The 26,425-nt window shown below is 37.6% G+C and overlaps 1 protein-coding gene across 1 annotated transcript in view; it reads right to left on the minus strand.

Moving 5' to 3' along the window:
- The window catches only part of LOC122805523 (transforming growth factor beta-2 proprotein-like), a 239,398-nt gene that overhangs the window by 18,151 nt on the left and 194,822 nt on the right, over positions 1-26,425 (minus strand). The window contains exon 6 of the mRNA XM_044075725.1: positions 7,482-7,635. Within this exon, the coding sequence (XP_043931660.1) occupies positions 7,482-7,635 (154 nt within the window). The remainder of the gene's footprint in view (positions 1-7,481; positions 7,636-26,425) is intronic.

Raw genomic sequence — 26,425 nt, forward strand, 5'->3', positions numbered from 1 at the left:
TTTCAAATATCCACCTTCCACAATTTTTATTTTATTTGATCAGCATTCTTTTTTCTTTCCTTTTTACTTTCATAAATTATTTGTTGCTTTTCCCCTACTACCCCAACATAACCTTTGTTAAAACAGCTTCCTTGCTATACACAACAAAAGTACAGTTGTGTACACTTACCATAAATGTAGATGTTCGAGTGTATTCACTGTTGCAGTCATCACATTTGGGTTATCTGCCTGCAGGTAGCCCTCAGCTGGCTTGAATACCAGAGTCTTGGAATTTCTGTGTCAGATGCTGTCGCTTTTTCCATGACGTCAGGTTGTTAGGGGTATAAAACATGCAGCTGATGCCATTACATCAGTTTTTCTTGCCCCAGATGTCAGGTGCCCCCCAAATAGGAAGCAATTACATGGTATGTAATACCCCCAGCAAAAAACAAATACCAATGACATAAGATATGCCAGACAAAAAGGACAGGAAAGAAATCAAGAGAAGTCGGGGGGGCTGGAGGGAGGGTAACCAGGACTGCAACAGTGAATACACTCGAACATCTACATTTATGGTAAGTGTACACAACTGTACTATGTTCTTCGTGTTTCATTGTTGCAGTCATCACATTTGGGTTGATTCCCAAAGCTAAGGAAGGGTGGAGGTAGTCATGAAGCATCAGGGCTGGCAATCAGGCCCTGTAAGACTGCTGTGGCAAATCCAGCTCTGGATTTAGAAAATATAGGCAAGTGGTAGTGCTTGGTGAAAGTGTGTACAGACCTCCAGGTTGCAGCTTCCAGGATGTCCCTGGTAGGGACTCCCCTGAGAAATGCTGTAGAGGTAGATGTAGCCCTAGTGGAATGAGTTCTGATCCCCTGTGGGGTGGGTTTCCCATGGTGCTTGTAGCAGAAATGGATGCAGTGTGCTATCCATTTAGAAATGATTTGCTTTGAAATGGCCTTGCCCTCTGCCCCTGCAGCAAAGCTGACTAGCAGCTGATCAGATTTTCTGAGAAGTTGAGTCCTGTCCGGATAGAACCTAAGTTGCCTGTGCATGTCCAGGGAATGCAGGATCTTTCCCTTTTATTTTGAGGATTAGGAAAAAAGGTTGGAAAATGAATGGACTGGTTTAAAGCCACACTAGACACCACCTTGGGCATAAAGGATGGGTTAGTCCTGAGGGAAACCCTGTCTGCATGGAAGATAATGAAGGGTTCCACTGTCATAAGGGCCTGCAATTCAGACACTCTTCTTGCTGAAGTGATGTCTAGAAGTAAAGCTGTTTAACATGAGAGGAATTTTAACTCTGCTGTGGCTACAGGTTCAAAGTGTGGAAGTGTGAGCTTTTCTAATACAAAGTTAAGGTCCCAGGCTGGAGTGGGAGCTCTCCTGGGGGGGGGGGGGGTCTTACATTTTTGGCTCCTCTCAGGAACTGTTTTACCAGAGGATGAGAGAAGAGGGATGACTCAGTATTATATTGAGCTGATATGACAGAGGCATGGATCTTAATTGAAGAGAAGGATAGGCCTTTGTGGAGCATTTCTGTTAAGTAATCTAGTATATGAGGTAATCTGGGCACAGTTGTGCCCATTCCCTGAGACTGGCTCCAGGAATAGTATCTTTTCCATTTTTCCAAATAGGATTTTCTAGGCCTCCTTGCCTCAAGAATGACATCCAGCACCTGCTTACTGAGGTTTGCTGGTGTGGAATTCAGGGGATTAGCCAGGCTACAAGGTTCAGGGTCTGTAGCTGAGGGTGGAGAATCTGGCCTGCCTGCTGGGGCAGCAGGGAAGGAATCTGAGGCAGGTGCCATGGTTGTAGCACTGTCATACTGTGCAAAAGAGGGTACCAGTGCTGGCGTGGCCAGTCTGGCACAATCAGGATTGTCCTTGGCTTGTCCTGTTTGACTTTTAGTAGAACCTTTGAGAGGAACTGCAGAGGGGGAAAGGCATAGACTGAGAGGCTTTCCCAGGTGAAGGACAGGGCATCCACTTTCCAAGCTTGGCTGTGGGGAGTTCTGGTGCAATATTTGCTCAATTGATAGTTCTGAGGGGAAGCAAAAAGGTCCACCTCTGGTGACCCCCACCTGTTCCTCAAAATCTTGAATATTTTGGGTTCCGTTTTTCACTTGTGTGGATCCATGAGATTTCTGCTTAAGTCATCTGCCAGTGAATTTAGTTTGCCTGGCAGGAATTGAGCCTGTAAGTGCACTTGGTTGCTCAAGGCTGTGTTCTACAGAGCCATTGCTAGTCTGCAGAGTGGGTAGGAATGGGTTCCCCCCTGCTTGTTTATGTACCACATAACTGTGGTGTTGTCTGTCTTTACCAATAGTTGTCCTAGAAGAATAAGGCCCTTGAAGGCTGTCAGAGCATTCTGCACAGCTAACATTTCTTTTTGATTGATATGCAGGTGCATTTGCATTGGGTTCCATTTGCCATGAATGCACTGCTCTGCCATGTGAACCCCCCCCCCCCATGCATAGTCTGATGCATCTGTTGTTAGGGTTTGGGCAGCAGGGTGTAGAATGAAAGGGAGTCCCTTGTTGTGGTTGCAGACCTCTGCCCACCAAAGGAACTCTGTCCTTGGGCAAGGAATGATAGGAATCATTGTTTCCAGGCCCTGAGAATGTTGACACCAGAGACTTTTTAGGTACCATTGAAGTTTCCTCATATGCAGTCTTGCATATGGAATTAGTAGAATGCAAGAGGCCATGAACCCTAGGGCTTGTAGTATTTTTCTTGCAGATAGCTGGGTTTTGGTGGCCAGTAGATTGAAATAGTTTGTCAAATAAATTTGTTTCTCTGGAGTGAGGAATGCCATCTGGGAAGTTGTGTTCAAGCGTGCTCCCAGGAATATAGACTGTTGGCTGGGTACCAGTTGTGATTTCTTTTTGTTGATGGTGTACCCCAGTGAAGTGAGAAGTCTCTTTACAAATGCCAGGCGCTGAAGTAGCAATTTCTGACTGTCCGCCTGAGTCAGACAATCATCCAAGTATGGGCAAATTTGAATTCCTCTCTGCCTGCAATATGCAATGGTTGGAGCAAGGCACTTTGCGAATACTCTGGACACAGCAGATAAGCCAAAGGGAAGTGCAGAGAACTGATAGTGCATAGAGCCTGCTCTGAAGTGTAGGTATTTTCTGCAAGATTCCCTTATGGGAGTGTGCAGATAAGCTTCTTTTAAATCTAGGGTTGCTAGCCAGGAGTCCTTTGCTAGCATAGGAAGCAGCTGTTGGAGAGTTAAGATTTTGGATTTTGGAACCACCAAAAAGGTGTTGAGAATAGACAGATCCAGGATAGGAGTTTTCTTTTTTGGGGACCAGAAACATTCTGGAGTAAAAACCTTGTCCTCTTTGTTCTGCTGGGACAGGTTGAATAGCCTTGATACTGAGAAGAGAAAGTACTTGCTTTTGGGTGTCTACCCACTGGTTTGGTGGTAGGTCTGGCCATCCACTTATGGATGGGAGTGAGTGGAATTGGAATCTGTATCCCTGGGAAACAATGTTTAAGACCCATTTGTCTTGGGTAATGTATTGCCAGTTTTTGGCATGCAGTGCAAGTTTTCCTCCTAAAAGAGTTAAGGATAAGTCATTGTGCAATTTTACCAAAGGATGGAGGCTTACTACTCCCTGTTTTGAACATGGGAGCACTCCATTGCTTAGATCTGTGCATAGCCTGAGACTGAAGTTTTGGTGGTCTGCTGCCCCTGGGTTTAGACTGAGAAGGCCTGGAAGAGACTGGAAAATACCAGTTTTTTGAAGGCCAATGCCTACTGAATCTAGGTGGCTGTACTTGTAAGAAATCCTTAACAGTTTGCATAGATTTAGCTTTCTCCTCCATTCTTTTGAGGACTTCTCCTGCTTTATTACCAAATAGACGCTCTTGATTTAATGGTGCATCCAGTAATTTTGCTTTGACATGATCTGGCAAGTTTTGTTCCTTAAGCCAAGCATGTCTACTAAGAACAGACCCAGTGACAGCAGGCCTGCAAGAAGCTTCTAAAGCATCAAACCCACATTGCAAAGTATGTTTACCAACTTGGTTAGCAGAATGCATTAACTCTTGTAACTCTTTTGTGTTCTGCACAATCAGGAATCAACAACATTTTTTGTTTAATTAGCTCCATACTATGCTGCTGATACTTTAACATATGAAACTGGCAATTTAAAGCCTTAATAGCAAGTGTAGCAGAAGTGTATACCTTTTTTCCCCATCTATCTAATGCCCTGGAATCCCTGTCTGAAGGGGTAGGAATTTTGGCAGTTGTAGCCTTAATGCCTTTAGGTCCCTGGGAAATGGTCTCTGGATCTGCAGTAGGATTCCTAAAAAGGAATTTGTGGGAGTCAGGCACTCTGTAGTACCTGTCAGGTTTCCTGGGAGTTGGTGGCAAGGTATCAGGGTTAAGGCTGGATTCCCGGAAGACATCAACTACAGTTTCCAGAACAGGAGGGATAGCTAGAGGCCTGTGCTGAGCCAAGCTTAAAAATTCCCTGAGTCTCTTTTTGGACTGGGATTAGTCCTGGCTCTCCCAGTGGAAATGTTCTCTAAGGGTGTGCAGGGTTTCACTAAGAGAAAAATGCTCTGGAGGGGAAGCAGAGGGAATGGAATCCTCTGCACCAGAATCATCATAGGTAGATAAGGGTATATCTTGGAAATCAGAAGGATCAGAGTAATCAGATTCTTGATCAGAAGTATCAGAAGGAAAATCAGTTCTGGGCCTTTTTGAAGGGGAAGGCTGACTTCCCCTAATTAAAGTAATGAGGTCCTCAGCCATTCTAATCATTTGTTTTTGTGGCATGTGGGCCTTAGAATGTGCTTTGGTTGTCAGTTTCCTAGGCGTAGTGCGAACTTTAGGCCTGAGAAATTCAGTATTTTTGGTTTGAAAGGAAGTCGTTGGTTTAATATGAAGATCAGAAGGCCTGTAAACACCCTCAGAAGCTGGTGCCTGCACAGCGGCTCTGGACCCGTCCAAGGTAGAGACATCCGCAGGTTCCATAGTCAAAGAAGCATCTCGCTGCATACCTGACTCTGAATGGGCCTCAGTAGAGGCCTGCAAATCTGTAAAAGTGGGTATCAGGGGCTGTGAAAGAACCTCATTGAGTACCGGTGGATGGTACCATTGTCGGCAGCCTTGGAACTATGTGGTCTGTCTCTGTGTTTATCCTTTCATTTTTTCAGAAGATTGGTAGTCGAATGGCTTACCGAAGACATTTCGGAGTATGGAGATGGAGAGCGAAAGAATTTAGCTAGAAAAATAGCCCGACGAATAGTTTGGGTGTTCAGCAAGGCACAAAACCGACAGCAAGGGACGTCGTGGTCTGGGCCTAAACAGGTGACGCAGTAAGAATGAAAATCTCTGTGAGGTATTTGCTTTCCACAGGCAAGACAATTATTAATTTTTTCTGACATTGCTTAGAGCAAGAAAAAAGGATCCTCAATGGGGTACTTATCTTTTAGAAGATTTCAGGTCTGAAACTCAAATAACAAAAGTTTCAGGAGTTGGCCGACGGGCACTTGCAAACTGCTTCTGCTTCGGGCACTGCACAGCAAGAAAGACTGATGTAATGGCATTGGCTACATGTTTTATACCCCTGATGACCTGACGTCATGGAAGAAGCGACAGCATCTGACGCAGAAATCCCAAGACTCTGGTATTCAGGCCTGCTGAGGGCTACCTGCAGGCAGATAACTCAAACTGAGTGCAACAGTGAAACACGAAGAACATCTACAATTCATAAAATAAATGAAGCAGAAGTTAAAAATGGATTTAATATATTAAGTCCTCCTTTATTCTCTATATTGTACAAAATACTCATTTTTATGGAGTTCAATTTGGAAATACATACCAGTGGAAAGTTTTAGTAAAAACTCCACACCTAACAAATCTGGGAACTATTATACCCACTCAAAGTGAACTGATTAATTTTACCTTTTTCTAAAATCTCATTACAAACAACTTCATGTTTTGAATTCATTCAAACTTCCCTATCGCTGCATAATTATTTTCTATTATTCAAACAACTCTCCTAATACCTTAAATCTACATTTATTAAATACCCTGCACTAAGTCCCCAAATACTATGCTTTTTTCTTCATTCAACTTCAGTCCTACCTGTTTCATAATACCTTCCAGATAAATGCTACATTTTTCATTCTACCTAACACCTTAGCTATCAAAAACATATTGTGTGCATAATTAAACACTGTTGATGGTTTCTGCCTGTGCTTGTGATAGCACCAGGGAGGACAGATATTCTCAACCAAGGATGGGGAAGATGGGTTTGTGTGTGCTCGGAAAGCATGCCTTATGTGCAGGTACAATGTCTGTTACTGAGAACATGAGAACTAAAAGCATAAGTCCTGGTGGGATGGTTGAGCTAGTCTGATGGATTATGACATTTGTGAATGTGAAGGGCAGTTCAGTTTGCAAGATTTTCATTACTGCATGCCCATCCCCTGAAGTGTTATAAGTCAGCATGTACAAGACAGTGTTGAGGTTCATTAGTGAAAAACCTTGATAACTGCATGTATTACATTTCAAAATATCAGCTGTTATCAGCAGGGTGAAGGGGACTAATGAATAATGGAAATCTCAGTGATTATCGGGTAGCAGGAGATAAAACTACCAATTATCTTATCACATTCGATTTCTCATCTAGCCTCCTCTACTGAACTCTTTCTATCTTTCCCTTACTAGCTCATTCATTAATAAAGCCAATAATACTCTGCGCATCAGATTACCCTGTTTTATTCTCCTATTCATTTTTTTATTTCTTTACCCAGCTACTCATTTGCTATTGAAATTAAACTAATAATCTCATATGTAGACTGGCAAACTTTTAACAGTTTTTATTCACATCTATGCTCTTCTAATATTTTCCATAACAATACATGTTCCATGGAGGCAAAAGCCTTAGATATGCAACAAGTCACTACTTTCCCTCCCGACCTCATCATATGGTTGAACCAACCATCTCTTTAACTATTAATAATTCTTTGAAGACTTGCATATTTTCTTTTCTTTAAAACCTTATTTGAAACCATTCATTAACCCATTTACAAATACTACCCTGTCATCTTTAATTGTTTTAAAAAGTCATAGCGCAACCTATCTTTAGCTGGCACAGCATAATTTTTTATAAGTTTCAGTAATGAATTAAGCCCCTCTATGCAAACTTATTTCTGCAGTTCCAACAGATCACATTTTTTCCACTCCATGGCACAGTTTTTTCTTATATTTCTTCTAGCAAAGTAGCACTATTACATTGATTCCTCATCTATATTCTGTCTTAAATTATATTCTCCTATCAAATAATCAAATTAACAAATTAAAATGCTCTGCTGGAAGTTATGTACTGTTATCTGGTGTAGGATTGTTTCAGCTACATTGCTAAAATAAACTCCTTTTGTTCAGAAGAACACACTGATAAATATTTTCTAACTCATGGTAGTTACTTTGCATAACATGTTACACGTCATAATTATACAGACAAGATCACTTACCATATTGTACTGAGTGTCAGCACTCCACAGATACGGGCAACTCCCTGCACAGAAGTTGGCCTTATATCCCTTGGGTTCATGAATCCACTTCCAGTTTAGATCCCTTCTGAAATCTATGTAGAGGGAGCGAAGACAGCAGCCTTGTTCTAGTTGTCTAGTGAATGAAACATAATGTGTATTTACTTACTACGAAAACAGCAGGCGTATTCAGCTTTAAAATCAGTCCATGACTCCAGCATGCAATCGGTAATAAGTTTGATTTTAAAAACAGGAAGTGCTTGACCTTTAAAAGTCAGTCATTGTAGTCATTACACACTTGTCATAAGAGTTATATGAAGCAAAAAAGAATGATCAGCTTTTCCAGTCAATACCTTTATTTAACATTTTAACCACTTATTTTGTCCTTATTAACCCCTTGTATATCTCTTTTCCATTGTCAAGGTACCTGAGGACCACTTAATTCACCACTAAACAAGAATCCAAAAGTTATCTTTGTAGTCTACAGCCTTGGAGGTAGTCTTCCAACTAGTACAGTAGAGCATGGAAAGAAACAAGGGTTACAAAGAATCACTTAACGCTTTGCTGTTGAAGAAATGTGAGCCCTTACCAATTTATTGGTCTATAAAGACGGTACACTAGAATCTGAGCTTGTATTCATTGAGTAGAACATGGGATTTTGTTGTGAAGAGAGCTATAAGGATAGTGTTTAAGTCCATGTTTCAGTGATTAGAACATATTGCAGCTATTACTGAGGTTAAGATGAGTGATAATTCCTATATGTTTACAGACAAATACAAATGACAATGAAGGTTAGAAGTACACATCTCTCCCTACAAATCTGTAACATGACCTGCTTACAGAAAAAAATATATTATTAGTTATTTATTTGTTGATCTTTTCTACCACGTTATAGTAATTTTCAGTTCTTGCTTTATTTCGGGAAGTTTTCAAAAATATTGCTAGATGTTAATGATGCAGTTAAATGATCAGATTTTAAAGTCCAGCATGAGTCCATATGCATCAGTAGAAAAGAAAACAAACTATAATATCAATGTCTGTTATTATTATCATGCAGTATACATACATGCTTTCATTTTAACAATTTTCAGTCATTCCAAAATTATATAAATGACTCTACTCCAACTTCTCTTATACTGCATGCCTCTTCCTAAGCTTTATTCTGCATGCATTGTTCTTACAAATTACATTTATTTCTATGAAATTTGCTCCTTCCCTTTCTTAAAGATTTCACTGGCAGTTCAAACATCTTCTTTACAATTTTCAAAACTTCCATTACGTTTGGTATGGATTTTGTTTTCCATTTTCTAGTAATTGTTTTTTAGTAGCCAATAGAATTATACTTAGTCAAACTTCCCTATGTCCAGGTGATTTAGGTCCTATATCCCCATTCAAAAGAATCATTTTCTAAGTTTCCCCAAAATTTCTGTCAAAGTACTGTGTAGGGAATTTTTAAAAAAACTACTAATTCATTACATTCCTAGATAATATGCACTCAATCTCCTCTATCTTCACATCATGCATCTAGCATCTGCTATCTACCCGATGAAAAATTCTCTGAAATCTACTTGGGGTATGAAATATGTGTGCAAATACTTTCATGCAAGCAATTCTAAACCTTCTGGGTTTTTCTTGTATACATGGGAGCATCACTGATTTATTGCCATTGTTCCTTCATAATTTAATTTTCCACTCTCTTTTTTCCTCTGATTCTTATAGTTATGCAATATTTTTACTTTGCACATTCTTATCCTTTCTCTTTGCCTATACTCTGATATCAGTCCTTGATAGAGAAGGCAGTCTCTTACCTGCAGTCCAAACAACTGCTTAGCCTCATCCTACTCTATGACCTTTCCCTCTCAAGTTATTTGTCCTCAGTACCTTGGTTTCTTTTCTAACGCCCTTCAGTAAACTCAGTTCCCTTCTTGCCTGTTTCTATACTTCTATTTGCAGATATCCCTGTTGGTATAGTCTCATTTCTGTCATCCCCACTCTGTTTTAGTTCTTACAATACTTGCTGCTACTTTATGAATATAATATTCCATATAGTTGCTATTATTCTCCTTAAAGACTTGCATCCAGAATCCCAGCCTGCCTTTCTCTTTTCAATTTCACCTTATTTTGCTATATTTTTTCACTTTGATTTATAACCTTCTTCTTGAGTAATGTGTATGAGCCTTAACGGCATAGCTTTAAAATATTCATTCTAATTGGATAACCTTAAACTATCTTCATCTATTGGGAAGATCAATGTACCCCACTTAAATCTTGCCCTCTTTGCCTTCCTAATATGTTATTTCAAATCTTTATAAGTTGCCATCCACAATTTCTCCTCTGGTTGATAAAAATATATCTGACTTGTTAAGACTAAAGGGACTAAAAACATTTTCACTGTGTACATCTTGCTAGCTATATATTTATATATATATATATATATATATATATATATATATATATATATATATATATATATATACATACAAAATCAAGTTTCTAATTTCTCAATTTTTGTATTATCTTTTGTTTAGTCACTTACCACATATCTTTATCTAACATAACATAATTATTTTCTAATCCATACACCTAAATCATTCACCTTATCATGTCTCCTTAAGCATGGATATAACAGAACCAGTCCATATGTGATACATAGTTTACCACTATAGTATTTATTTCATCTTCTCTTATTTTATACTCTTTAAATATAAAGTAAATAACAAAAGGGAAAGACCTGGATTGTTCTTCTGTTCAAACACAGCTTGTCAGAGAGGGAGCTTCCTGTATTAATTCTTACTTCTGACGTTTAATGCATCTTCCTTACTGTCGCTATTTTTATTAGGGAATGCGAATGCTAACAATGACCATTCATGAAGATCCAGTAGAGGCTAGTGAATGTTTTTTCTGCATGAATACTCACCAACATAAGTGTTTTTTTACAATCTGCTTCCCTCTGTTATAAAAAATAGTTATTTACAGCAACCTTGCTAAACTCATGCTCATTGTTCAAATTCTTCCTTATTTTGCTTTTAGTACTATATATCTGTGCATGTTCTGTTCAGTGAGATTCCTCTTCTTCTGTAGTACCTTACACTTTCAGCCCTCTAAATAATTTCTTTGCTCCTTTTCCATACCCCTTTCTTTCATATTTGAACCATATTTTTAAATTTCATTTTCACTTTTTCACACTCACTATCTATGTCTTCTAAAATAATTCTTGCCTTCTATAATAGCTCCTCAAGCATATCCACTACCCTTTTTCTTAAATTCATCTTTTTTAAACAGATAAGTAGGAAAGCACAAAGAATGAAAACATCTTTGTCTACATCGGTGCCTCATATTTTCATTCCCCTACATCTTTAGCTTATGTTTATTAGTGAATTATCTAATATAGATATTGGATGAGTCTCAAAGCTTTTAGTTAAATACACATACATTTGTGAGAAATATTTGATTTGGTCTAGTCCAGTTATTGTATCTTGTGAAATGTGTAAATTCTATTCTGCTACTGAATTCATATCTTCTATACAAAGTATTCTCATATTTTTCTTCAGAAATCTACCTTGATTTGTAATATTTTCTCTTCCAGGTTGCCCTGACACATCCTCACTATTGCAAATTAAGTTCTAGTTCCCACTCATAAATAATACTCACCGCTAAAAGTTTATTTCTCCCGAACTTCTCCTAAGCTCCAGGATAATAGTTTTAGGTGGGATATAAATTAACTGCAATAGTGCAATCTTCCACCCCTGCCAATAACTCCATACTACTACAAATCTGTCATTGTTACTTCTTCCCCTTCTTATATCACTGTTGGGAGTCTCTCATAATCTCTATTATTATTCCTCTTTTCCTTTGCTCCTGATATTTACTTGAATGTCTATCCTAAAAATAATTTCTTTCTGAAATTCACATGCTCACTTCTTTGACAAATCATTACTTAACCATCCTGTGTTGGAGACCTTTTTTTAAGTTATGTCCTTTGTCTGATTTTTTAATTCATAAATACATTTGCAATAATTGCATGTTGTTATTATTGAATAATTCCATGAGGGATAGATTTTGATTATTTGTTTGTATATGTGTGAATTGCTTAAGAAGCAATTAGGTTATTTTTAGGGAAATGTCACAAAAGTCCTGAAGAATATAATATATACATGGAGCTTTGATTTTGATTTTAATTCCTTTATTTTATTTGTCACTTCTGTTGTAATTATTGGTTTGAATAAACTATTTATACCCTTTTCTGATGTTTTAATTGATTTTGCCCTTTAAAATCTATAACTGCTTCTTCATTTCTTGAGTTTTAAACCTATCATTTAAGATTTTATAATAATTTCCGGAATTTTGAAGGATGATTTGTATTCTCAATCTATTAATAGGTAAAGAAAAAACTGACCAATAGTAGCTGTGAGAACTACAAAAACAGTTAAGTGCCAAAATGGACTATATATTTACCCTAATATGCATTCATAGTAAGGACTATTAGATTACAAGTGGCAAACTACCAGTATTGCATATGTTTTAATCTTCCAGGTAAAATAACTAGGCTGGCATATTCAGGGGTCTCCCACTCTCATGTGAAATATTTTGCCATTCTACCCAGAACACACAAAATTCTGAACGAAAGATCACTGATTTTCTCCAAAATTACTATCTCACATGGGCATAGAAGACAAGCATCCCACTCCCACTACTGCCTAATATCATTATCATTATAACTCATTAGTATTCAGGGGAAAGACATATATTTAGGTTTCACACAAAACATGAAGAACTTGCTTTTCTTCTTCTGAGGGAATATGGAAAACATGGTGCTCATATTTCTTTAATCCAAAGAATTGCATTTAGCAGAAGTGAATCCCTATACTCATTTAATATCAATATGCAAATTCTACATATGCCATTAAAAGTCTATTTTCGGCATCCCCTCCTTTTACATTTTTACCTTACTAAGGCTCAAGTACTAAGCTGCAAAATGGAATTCAGTAAAAATGCTTTTGCCTAAAATTGAAGTCCATACCTGTATGGAAATGTCTGCGTTATCCAGTGAAAATCAACATGTTAGTGTTTTAAAAAATTTAAAATGTTATTTATATCATTCATGATGGTTTTACCTTTCGATGTCCACTTCTGATCCGGACACATTTGTGGGTGATCTGCTAACACACTTGTTTGGTCTCATCTGTATTCCCATTGCAGGAGGACACTGACAGTTTTATTTTCCTGTATGTCTACTGAATGTAATTGTGTCCTGAACTGTGTTAGGTAACAAAAAACTGCAAGAACTAAATATGCAGCATGATGACACATATAAAGGCACCATTAAGCCATGCATGCAAGATGCTGACATTCACAGGCTGATTATAAGCATGTTTTTAAAAAAATATGTTAAAAATGAACAAAACAATATTGTGATTCACAGTTAGAAATGCAAAGAAGACAAACTGAATGCAAAGTATGCATCTTCTGCAGCTAAGGCAAAGATTGTACTTGATCCTAAAAGACAGACAATTACGTTCATAGCTAAATACAAGGCTATCAGTCTACAGACTATTACAACCCTATAATCAGAGATCTGAATGAAACCCTGTACCTTGTATCGGTGAGATAAAGACCTTAACCATTGTGCACTCTCATAATTGCAATAGCAAAGCCTATCATTTAGGGTATATATTTCTTCAAATTACTTTCTCAGGTGCCAGTAAATTTAGCTGGAATGTGTGCTATTGTCTCTGAACCAGCACCGCATGAATCTCAGTGCTTATGTTTTATTAAAAAGTATGATTTTGTTCCTCACATTACAAATAGTACTGCCATACTGCTTAGCAGTGCTTATCTACTGTCAGTAATATCTTTCATTAGTAACATTTGCAACCCTTGTACTATTTTGAAACTGAAAATATATGCTTCTTCATCAGAGATTTAACATTTGAGGAAAATCTGCTTACATATTCAAGTTATAAGAGAGGACTAGAAATGCTAATTTGTAAATCCCTTGGAAGTGTTGTCAGTGCACGTTACATCTGCATCTCCCTTGTGCAGTAATATATTACAGCTTTGAACATCAATCCATCAATGCACAGTGATCTGATTTGTCATCCTTCTTGGGTGCAAAGAGCTCATTCATCATTTTGGAACGTGATTTTGGTCATTCATCCTTCATCTGTTACTGTTCAGGTCATTCGATATTCCAAGGATGACAATCTAGGATTTGATACTACAGGTCAGGTACTCCATCTGCATGAGAAAAAAAAATTGTAACTGACATATATGTCTTCTCAAAGTACCATTTCTTAGATCACAAAGGGTAGCTTTGGACCATAGTTCCTGAAACAATGTGGCCCATTTGCCATCTGCTGGTCTTGTAGTTTCTGGTAAACTCTTTCTGATATATAATAGAAGTCTTGTTTCCCTAAATTTATATCCTAACAGTGCGGTTGTCTTAGCACATCTGCTTTCACTATATCCCATCTGGAATTTAGTTTTTCTGTTTAAAAATAATGTCACTGGTGTTGAATTGGTAGTTGTGTGCAAGGTATTATCATAAACAAAAAGAACAATTTTTATGTCATGTTGCAGGGCTTACCACAGAGGCTCACCTCTTTAACAGTATTATGCAATTCTTTAACAGATTTCCCATGCATTTCACTTGTGGTTTGTAGGATAACTATAGATTAGAGTTTAATGCTGTTTTGCTTCACATGTGTCTTAAATTTCTTGACTTGAACCGACCTGCTCACAAATGCCACTAATGAGTTGTTTGGACAAATTCTTTCTTTGTGGTCTTGAATAAGTACATGCAGATGGCTTCTGGTCATTTTCTGTGTGCATATCGTCTCATTAGGTACACTAAGTCCTTGAGGTGACCTGTGGTGTTGCCATTCTCAGGGATGCAAAATGCTATAGTGGTACATCTGATGTCCACTGCAGCTTTGGGGTTAACATTCAATTACTGAATGTTTCAGGCTTCCACATGAAACTTTGGGCAAAGAAATGAATTTCATCTGTTCCCAGGAGTCCTTTATATGCAACATTTAGCACTTTGAAACTGAGCATGGCTAGGATTATTATTCTAAAGTCATGCTGTATGATTTCTTGTTCTTTTCTAGCAGCAAGTTCAGGATGTACAAGTTATTGCCCATACATCACCCTTCAAAAACTGATTTGTTCATTATAGCATTACTAGGTCATTTCTTGAATATCTTGGTATAGCAGCATTTTCATGAGTTTGTGTACATCAGACTGTGTATGTACGTATCCATTAATCCATGGTTGTTAATTTTGCAGTCTATTCACAGGACATTGATGACTGCTGTGTTGCAAAGTTCTTTGTATTTCGTATGATATGAGTTCACGCCAAAGAACACTGACTAGTACTATGACCTGTCTGTCATCACCAAATAAATAGTTTTTTCTTGGTTTAAGAATGAATGTTTAGCAGTGACAGAGAATATTTAGCCAGAGTACACCTTATTCTGTCCATATACTGGCAAAATGTTTTTACTTACTAGATCAGGCCAAGAACGTTCTTATCTCTGTGAGCATAAACAAATTCAGCTTTAGTTAGTAACCATATAGCAAATGTTATGGGTCCTTTTGTATCATTCTGCACTTTATGCAAAAATACAGCATAAATTTCACAGAAGAACCAGCAACAGCCCAATATAAAAGGCACAGATACATCAGCCGGAATAGCACCATGTTAAATGCAAATCATTTTTTCAAACTCCTTACAGTATGCCTTCACTCCTCCATTCATTTCTGTTCAAGTCTATCTTGAGTGAAGCTGTATTGGTTGCAGCAAAGTTGCAAAGTTCTTTTGAAATGTATGGTAGAAGTTTAGCAAACCTACATATGATCACAGCTGCCAAACATTTTCAGATCTTTATATCTATAGCTCAGCCTCTACCTTCTCTTATGACTTTGTAGTCCATTTTGGCCAGCTACATGCCAACAGTCTGCAGTTTTACCTCTCAACAGTCCCACTTATCTCTGCTTGCTTTAAGTCCATTATTTCATCCTCCCCAGAACATTCTATACTTTATTTAGTTAGTCTTTATTATTCTCCTTTGTCAAGAAAATAGCATTTTCTCAACATTAAATATTGCAAATTTCAAGAAGTACTTGCCCACTGTTTATTGACAGATATTGTCTATTGTGATGAAACAATCCTTTATGCTTTCTAAGTCCTAATTTTAGGAATTTCTTAGAAGTCTCTTTTATTTCCATTTATGCAAATGTGTACCTCAGTAATTTCTGAAATTTTTTTCCTTCTCTCAGGGATTTTTATTGACAACATCTTTCAGTAATGCTGCAGTGATAACAGTAATGAAATTGTCATACCTAAAAATATTCCCGATTTTCATTTTTTCAGCACTGGCACTATAATCTAAGTTGTGCTTTTTGCTTATTTTTCAGATTATGAATTTACCATTTACATTTGGTATTAAATAAAAATATATTGCCCTGCTCTCTGTAAGTTTCAAGTTAAATTCTAATTGAATCTTTGTACTGATTTCTTTTTGGTTTCCTTATATTTGTTGAATACTTACTTAAGCCAGGATTCAGATGCAGGTCTAGCTGTGAATGGTAAGGCTGTGGCAAAAAAAGTCTGTTAGCATATTTATGGAAACCAATGATTCAGAGAACTATTAACTCAAATGAGAAATAATTTGCATGTTTCTGAATCACTGTGTATTGAATAGAGAATGCATGTGCATGCTTGGACTAAGCCAAGCCAACTAACTGACTTTGTTCCTATCTAATTTACTCTGAGCTCACCCTGTGGTGCCCTAACTAACTGACAGTTCAACTAACTCTTCTACACTGTCACTAACCAGTTCTATAGCATATCTTTCAGTTCAAACTTGCATATATTGTCTAATCCTGTAAATACTGTATATAGAGCTATATGTTCAATCTGTACATCTGTATGATTTTATGGACCTTTCAGTTGCAATCTTGGATTATTAATCTGTTTTAATCTCTTTATAATACTGTAATTTTTAGAAATGCTTTGTATACTCTATAAGTCTTGGAGGTTTTCTCCCCCGGTCTCCGCTGAAAATGGACTTGTTGTCCAGTCAGACTTTCCCGGTAAACAAATGTAAAATAAAATAAAATAAATAAATAAACAGGCCATATTCTGCTGCCCTTGTTGTAATGACCACTGGCAGATGATACATCATGTTAGCATAAGAATCTACCCTCATTCATTCATCTATACACATATGAACATCCACACACACACTTACACACACACGTAGGCACACACACACAGGGGCATACTGATGTCCTCTTACCTGTTCCTGAGTTTACAGAACGTCCTCGATGTTGCCTCTTATTTTTCCCCATCCCCATAACTCACATCGCTACAGGTTCATTAATGTTATTATTCAGAACTTTTGTCATGTTGCAAGACCTGTTGCTTTATTAACTTTTAAAGTAGATTAGAGTAAGAATTAATAAAGACTCCCTGGTGTAGTCTAGTGTAACCCACTTGCTTTTGTCCAGCAGTCTTCTTCATGTCCCCTGTATGGCACAGACCCTTACAGTCAGTCATTAATACCAAGCATTAGAGTGCCATATTTCTTATTGTTCAGTAAATCCATCTGGATGCAAGTCCTGTTGCTCTAGTAAATTTTTAAGTGGCCTAGAGTAATTATATAGAAATAATCCCTGGTGTCTAGTGTTCCTCCCCAGTATATCTTTTGTGCTGCAAAAAGTGTTGTTCTATCACCTTTCTGGTTATTAAAATGAAAAAAAAAAAGTTTTCCTAGTGTCTAGTGCTTCTCTAATTATTTCCACTGTTTATTAGTCTAATGAGAATTACAAGGTAATGCAGACTCCCCCCATACTCACAGACCATCACAAATGCACACACACACACACACACACACACACACACACACACACACACACACACACACACACACACACACACACACACACACACACACACACACACACACACACACACACACACACACACACACACACACACACACACACAAAACCCACCCTAATACTACCTATCCACACTTACCTCTGATGTGATCTCACTCTTTGAAAGGGTGAATGCCAGCTCTTGGCAGAGTTAATTACCCTGCTGATGGTAAAGATTTACATAGTCAAGCAGTGTTTTTGAATCTTTTGCTTCCCTAAAGCCCTTATCACAGGCATTTCCAGGAGAAGTGCACCTAGGTTCATAGGTAAGTACTAGGCTAGCTGCCACTGCAGTCCATTTTAAGCTTAACCAGTCTCCCTTTTTATGCTCAAATTAACCTAGTCCACTTGGTTAGAGTTTGGCCTTACCCATTCCATGGGCGATAATTATATATTACCCGTAATGATAATAGCTGGGATTATAAGTTCTCCAATTCGATTCTCAGCTGGAGCGCATGTCCTCCCCGTTGTCAAGTGGCATTCAAAAGACATGCTTGAATGAGCATGCTTTCATTGAAGGTTGGGCATCGGGCTGGCACCTTGGCACCATAAAATCTACTACCAATCATTAGCGGACTGGAGTTCTGCTGTGGCGACCTTTAACTGAGAAAAGCCAAAAGAAGAAGAACAACAACAACATACCATAGATAATCTGAGGGTACCCATGCATGAGATAAAACATTTTGGAGCTGCTTCTGTCCATTAGTAGTAGACAGTACAGTTCGGGGGTAAATGTTCTGTTTCCCACCAAGAGATCCAAGTTGCGCTTGAATATGGACAAGGATGAGCTTTGTTTTATGTGGATGGGGAGTCTGTTCCAGAGCAGTAGCATTCTGTACCTCCAAAGCAGTCTGTTGACTTGGCAGAAGATACTTGGATACCTAGACCAAGTATTTCTAATGCCATTTGACTTGCTGATGTGCAATAAATCCATCAGTGCTGGGTTGAAGAATGCCTTGTATGCTAGACACAGATCAACTCCTAGCAGTCTGTAGGATACCAAGAATAGTGACAGGGCTTGGAATCACTCCATGTAGGACATGTTGTTCAGGCCATGTATCCTTTGAGTAAAACATCTCTATGAACATTCCAGTTGCTGCATGTGTGTGGACAGATACATGCCAAAGGGGTCATTATGCTCAATGACTGGCCTAATGAGGGCTAATTGAAGGAGGACAATGACACCCCTAGATCTAGGCACAATCCCTGTACAAGCTGTACAATAGAGGAATGTCTTAGGACAATGGACACACATTGGTCAAAAGTTAGATCACTATCCTCATAGGTTCCCAAATTCTGAACAACTGGGTCAACTCTTAGAAGTGTATTGTCAATATGGTAGTTTCCTGGGGTAGATGAGTTCCCCAGGGATACAATAATGCATTTTTGACATTTAGTTTCAGTTCCTTGACTTGGGCCCCAATTACTTATTTGTTTTTATGTAGATAATTACCATATGCTGCTCTCCTAGAATGCATAATTAGCATTTTTGGTAGGTCCGAGAGAGGCCGCTGCACTGCACTGCTGCACCTCTCTGAGGTAAGCACCTCAGGAGTGCTGTCTGTAAATTTTAAATGTTTACCACCAATAGTGAAAAGGCCTTACCATTGTAGGTAACATTTCTGAATCCCAGCCTTTATCTTTACCATCTAGAAGAAAAAATAGCGTACTGACTTGTCCCAAAACCAAACGGCATCTGAAGGAATGCTAAAATGCCTTTGAACCGTGAAACTCGATGACTTAAATCCTTAAATATCAGGCAGAGAACGGCATCATAAAAAATAAACTTTTATTACAGATAAAAGGTTAAGCGCTTTCACCTACAAAACGTAGGCTTCATCAGAACACACAACTTCTACAATTGATTGTTTAAATACTTTAAGTTGGCGCCAAAATATCATCCTAAGCTCTCATTTAAAGAGATACTTGCCACAATTTACCTAAAAATACTGTATGTATGAATACAAAATATAATACATCAGTATGTCATTTGCTCAAGTATATTAAGCCATAAAAGAATTAAAAAAACAAGGAATAAAATGTACAATATTATAAAAAAATACATATATTTTACATATATTCCAAAATACTTTTCATAGATATAGAATCATTCAGTCCTGGTGGGGTGGTTGCATCTGTTAATATCTGCCAATAGCTTTCTCTGAAAGCTAATTTACTTTTAATATTACCACCTCTGGGGTTATGTTTTACCACCTCTAAAATACCAAATCTGAACTGATGTTCATTACCTTTGTTAATAATGTGTTTGGCCAAAGCATTTTTCTCATCTCTTGTCTTAATACTGTATATGTGTGCATATAGCCTTTTTCTAAAATTTTGTTCCGTTTTACCTATGTAGTAAGACGGACAACTTGTGCATTTGGCCATATATACTAGGAATTTTGTGTTACAATTTCCCTTTTTTAAAAATATTCTGGTTCTATTATAATTCTTCAATTTTATCTCTGTATCCTCTAGAATGTATCTGCACTGATTGCAGAAACCACATCTCCTAGTGTGTGTGTTTTTATCTGTCTCTTCTTATTTTCTCCCTTTTTCTAATATACTTTTTAAATTTTGTCCCATTTTTGTATACAAAAATTGGTTTTCTACCTATAATCTCAATCATTTCATTATTAGTTAACAAAGTATACCAATATTTATTTAAAATATATTTCATTTGGTTACTATAGGGACCATATTCTATAATACAAGCTTTGCCATATGCATTGTTATTTCTTTTCCCATTTCCTTCTTTATGTACCTCCGATTTTTCTATATATTTCATTCCTAATAATGGAACTATACTATTCCCCATCTTTGCATTAATTCTGTATTAATATTGTTCATCATATCTTTGTTGTAGCCTCTATCTGAAAATAGAGAGGTGATAAATTGTATTTCCTGCATCAACTCCTGTAAAGAAGAGGTCATTCTCAATGTTCTGATGCATTGACCTTTGTAAATATTTCTCTTTGTTTTAGTGGGATGACAGCTTTCATAATCAATGTAAGAATTTGTGAATGTTTCCTTCCGATGAATTTTGGAATAGAAAATATTATCTTTCCTAGTCACCATAGTATCTAAATATGGTACTCCCGTGTTGTTACTATTTGATGTAAACTTCAAAAAATTGAAACGGGAATAATATTTTATTTGAAGAAAAAGGACTGGAGGCATTTTACGAATGCATGCACAGACATAGTAATTTGACAAGAATCCAGTTAGTCTATGATCTAATGTCCATAGTTTTAGAGAACAATTATATATATTATGAAGGAGAGATCTTCAAACAGGTTAGAGGCGTGGCTATGGGGGCCGCTTGTGCCCCCGTATACGCCAACTTAGTTATGTTAAATTGGGAGGAGAACTATATATTCAAGAGTGAATTTGTTAGTCAAATAAAATATTATTCCCGTTTCCTTGATGATATATATATCTTATGGGAAGGAAGTCAAACAACGTTGGACAATTTTTTAACCTACTTGAATAGTAGTAGCAATTTTTTGAAGTTACAGATACATTCTAGAGGATACAGAGATAAAATTGAAGAATTATAATAGAACCAGAATATTTTTAAAAAAGGGAAATTGTAACACAAAATTCCTAGTATATATGGCCAAATGCATAAGTTGTCCGTCTTACTACATAGGTAAAATGGAACAAAATTTTAGAAAAAGGATATATGCACACATATACAGTATTAAGACAAGAGATGAGAAAAATGCTTTGGCCAAACACATTATTAACAAAGGTAATGAACATCAGTTCAGATTTGATATTTTAGAGGTGGTAAAACATAACCCCAGAGGTGGTAATATTAAAAGTAAATTAGCTTTCAGAGAAAGCTATTGGCAGATATTAACAGATGCAACCACCCCACCAGGACTGAATGATTCTATATCTATGAAAAGTATTTTGGAATATATGTAAAATATATGTATTTTTTTATAATATTGTACATTTTATTCCTTGTTTTTTTAATTCTTTTATGGCTTAATATACTTGAGCAAATGACATACTGATGTATTATATTTTGTATTCATACATACAGTATTTTTAGGTAAATTGTGGCAAGTATCTCTTTAAATGAGAGCTTAGGATGATATTTTGGCGCCAACTTAAAGTATTTAAACAATCAATTGTAGAAGTTGTGTGTTCTGATGAAGCCTACGTTTTGTAGGTGAAAGCGCTTAACCTTTTATCTGTAATAAAAGTTTATTTTTTATGATGCCGTTCTCTGCCTGATCTTCACCATCTAGGATGACAGTCCCTACCATTAGTACGTTTATTATTGTTCTTATGAATATCAATTCATCCTGAGCACTTTTATGTACTCTATCACACAATGCTGATTTCACTGCATCATATACATACTAATTCAACTGCTGTATTTTGTTTTCACATGATCCTAGCACAGCAGTTGTGCTCCTTTTGGTAACCTTTTACTTCTGTAAGTCTTTTAGCAAAAATGTAAAGTCACATAATTGTAAGTTTTGGAATAATTCTTCATATTATTTCTTTGAAATAATTGACAAAGCTGCTACTGCTGCTGCATCCAGCTACATGTTAAGTTTCCTCTCTGATACTTTTTGAGATGAACCTATAAGTCTGCGTCATACTACAGAACTTTAAACTCATCCAGTCATTATGTTCATGTTCTGATTTCTGTCTCCATTTTTGTCTTGACTTGCCTTCATGTCCTGTATCCACCATCTTTTGTGCATACTGGATCAGGTTTGCCATCCTGCACCCCCTGTTTGACATTCACTTTCTTCTTCTTCTTAGTTTTCCTCAGTAAAGGGTCTCATTATGGCCCATATTTATGGTATTCCTGCTGTCATTTTGTTAAAGTGAAACATAACCAGATCCGAGTGTCATTTTGACAGGCCTACAACATTCCTTTTTCTTAACTGAGATAAACAGCCTGTAACACTACACTCAGACACATCTTGCTATAATTCCAGTATATCCTTGGCTGCTTTTCAATCATTAATATTGTTGCACTTAAAAACTGTTCCTGTGTCAAATATTCCTTTGAAAATACACTGTCTTTTTAAATGTTTCTAAAGCATATGCCATACACTACTTTAGCCCTAAGGATGAGTCCTATTCCGGATTGCCAGAAGTTCATTGGATCACAAGAGACTTATACCTGTACCTGAAAGTGTAAAAAACAGAAACTGGTTTGACTAAAAGACCAAATGCTTGAAAATTAAAAATCAAAAATCAGTGCAACCACCAGTACCGGTTGCTTAGAGTGATGAAACCCTGGTTATGACCGAGTTGTCCCCAGTTCGAGTAGTACTTCTGACATCTGTTGAAGCTGGTTTGGAAAGGATGGACATGCATGTCCTGTGAGAGGGGTGGACTGGGATCAGCCAATCTCATAGTCCCTTGAGGAGGGGTAGCCATAGGACTAGACAGTGCTGGGGGGAACATGCGGTGCACCAAGAAGTGCATGAGGTAGCCTTTATTTGTGGGTGCACTGGGGCATGCATTCATACACAGAATGCATTGTGGCTTCTGCAGCTATGAGGGTACTTGTCCCCTATGCAGGGGGGGAAAGGTTAATTCCATATCAGAAGTACCCTTATTGCCAGGATGCTGCTGAAAGCACAAACAACTTTCATGGCTAATTGTATGTCCGCCACTCTGGATGGTGCCCACCCTTGCATTTACAGAATTTCCAGTGTGGAACAACAAATGATCAGAGTCTTCTAGGGGGCAAACTGATGGTCAGCATGCATGGGGGAGCAAAAAGAAGCATGACCAACTTGTACGACAGTTAGTTTCCTTGAAAACAAAAAAAAGACAGTCTATAAACCTGGTAATACGGTATAACTTAATCTGGATGAAATCAGGAATTATATAATTAATCATCAGCATTCTGGGGCATTTTTTCAGATTAGGCTTTAGTTTGGGAACATAGTATACTCCTATGATGATTTCTAGATCAGCAGTACAACGCTCCTAAGTGTTAATTCATCATTTTCTTTTTGTTAAATGCATTTCAGCATGTAACCTTTTGATATGCATGTACGTATTCATGACTAGTAGATATTATTTCTCACCCTCATTTGGCTCTTAATGGGACTAATTATTAAATGATTTCAAGACATTGGGAATAGTTTACAATATATCATGAAATGCTTGGGACTCAGTCAATGAATAGAACTACATATACTCTACTAAAACATATAAAAATGTGCCTTTTCTGGAAAAAAAAGAGAGAGAAAGAAAAAAGAAAAAAAAACTGTAAATCAAAATAACTTGTTATATTTTGGAAAATTTAAATAATGCCCAACAAGGTGACAATACTGGGGAATTAGCACCTGCTTAGAGGCACAACAAGAAAAAGGCCTTACCACCCATTGAAGGGTGTCATTTCCCTGATAATGCCCACCCTGGAGGATATTATTATACTTATTGAATGGGCTATCTGTTAAATTGTTTGACATTTTTTATTATTGTATACTTTTTTATATTTTTTATGTAAAATATTTCCTTCACCTACTGTTTCAAACTTTCTGTAGTGTGTTTAATTGCTGTTAGAGGAAATATTTTGTATCCAAAATATAAGTTATGCAAGCATTTAATGTTAACACACACTCAAGCATGTACACACACACACACACACACACACACACACACACACACACACACACACACACACACACACACACACACACACACACACACACACACACACATGCATACATACAATACCAGGAGTTAGAGCCACTGTGTTGCCTGAATGAAACTTAGATGTCTCATTGTGATCAAATGAATGAAACAAACACACACACACACACACACACACACACACACACACACACACACACACACACACACACACACACACACACACATACACACACACACACACACACACACATACATACAGTGCAAGGCACTGCAACACCACCATGCCTATTTTCTGTTCATGATTTTGCAGAACGTCCCCAATTTTGCCCTATAGTTTTGCTTTGTCAGTTTAAGTTCTTCAAGTCTTTTGAGTTTCTAATACAATGACAGGAATGGAACCCATTCCTAAGTTAAAGTGGTTAAAGTTTGTGAAATTAGGATTGTTTCAGTTTTTGATGTTAGCAAAAGTACTCTTTGCAGCACCCACAGTCTGCCCTGAAATGACTCCTCTGCAATTCATTCAGAGTTGCATGTATCAGGATCATATCTAAATACAACTGTATATTATTTTTTTATGAGACCCATTGGTCCTACTACTACTATTGGCACTGTCTGGGTATCCTTCCTGCACATTGCCCTTTTATTCTGGTATTTTATGATTTTGTGTCTCTCTGTATGTAAGATACTGTAATTACTGGGTGTAGCAATTTCAATGATCAATGCTGCTTTTGTTTTCTTTTCATGGACTAATATATCTAGTTTTCTTTCATCTATTTTTTTAACTGTTGATAATGCGTAATCCCATGTGATATAAATTTCATCATTTTCTATAATGCTTTGTGGTTCATGTTTCCAGTGCTTCCGAGCTACTTCAGCATTGTAATGTTAGCACAATCCCCAGTGCAACAGTCTTGCCACATTATTATGCCTTTCAGTATACAGGCCCTCTGCCGTTAGCATATCACACCATGCAACAAGATGTGCAACTGTTTCCAGTTCTGTTTTACAGAACCTACATTTGTCTATTTCTCTTACATGTTCAATGGACATTGTAAACCAATGTGTATATAGTCCACTACCCTGGGCTGCCAATATTAACCTTTCATCCTTTGGTTTAAATTCACATCTTAACCTTTCTGCCATTAGATCCTGAGTGACGTGATGTTGCTCCAGAAGTTTTCTGTACTTGCAACTATATTTATGCCCTTTCCACATTTCTCGCCTTCTCATCTGATCCTTCTCCTTATATTCTTTCTTTTGTTTCTGCGAACATTCAGTTGCTGCTTGATTTTTATCTACTTGTTTGATTTCCATTCCCATGTGACACTGATATGCTTCTGTTAAACAAAGCAGGGAAGTCATCATAGACTGGTTCTCTTCATATTTTAAAATTTTCACTATGTTTGGATCTGGTGAGATCAGCAGATGTGTATGCAGTCCTATAACTGCAGATCATAGGATCATAGGAAGTTACTAGGGTATTGGCCCTGAGGCCCTTACAAGCCTAGCCAAGAATTTATCCTATGTTCCAACAAGTCAGCACCCTATGCCACTGTCCAGCAGGGACATAGATGGAATCCCAGGGGGTTCTTTTCTGTTCCCCATCCAGTTATCCAGGTTGCGCTTAAAAAGGTTTAATGATGTATTCTGCTTTACATGGAGAGAGAATCTATTCCACAAAAGGGGGAGTCTCTGGGACACAAATCTGTCCTGTCAACAAGTCCTATTGATGTCACAGACAAGGTTGAGGTCTCGCGTGCGGGTTACTCGAGTGGAGCTTGACTTGCAGATATGCAACAGTCCCATCAGGGTGGGATCTGAGATTGCTTTGCATGCCAGACAGAGACTACCTCTGAGGAGTCTGTAGGAGACTGAATAGAGACTCAGGGCTTTTAGCCTATCTGTGTAGGGTAGATGTTTGAGGGTCTGAATTTTCTGGGTGAGGAATCTCTGTGGTCTCTCCAGCTGCTGCATATGCATTGAAAGGTACATGCCGAAAGGGGCAGTGTATTCACTAATCAGTCTTATAAGGGAAGAATGCAGGAATGTTATGACCACCTTGTCCCTGGATGAGATACCCTTACTAATGAGGTGGGCCATGTAGAAAGCTTTCCATGCAACGGAGGCAATATGGTAGTCAAAAGTCAGTTTGCTATCAACCTGGGTTTCCAAGACCCTTATGACTGATTGCTTGCTTAGTGCATTATTATCAATGTGATAATTTGTGGGAACATCATTCTCCTCAAAAGGGATGATGATGATGCATTTTTTGGCTTTCAGTTTGAGGCCATGTTTCTGGCACCAGTCATTTGTTTGAGTGAGACCCTCTTGGA

This window comes from Protopterus annectens, chromosome 6.part1 (genome assembly GCF_019279795.1).
Source record: "Protopterus annectens isolate FY-2018-M chromosome 6.part1, PAN1.0, whole genome shotgun sequence".
Lineage (NCBI taxonomy): Eukaryota > Metazoa > Chordata > Ceratodontiformes > Protopteridae > Protopterus > Protopterus annectens.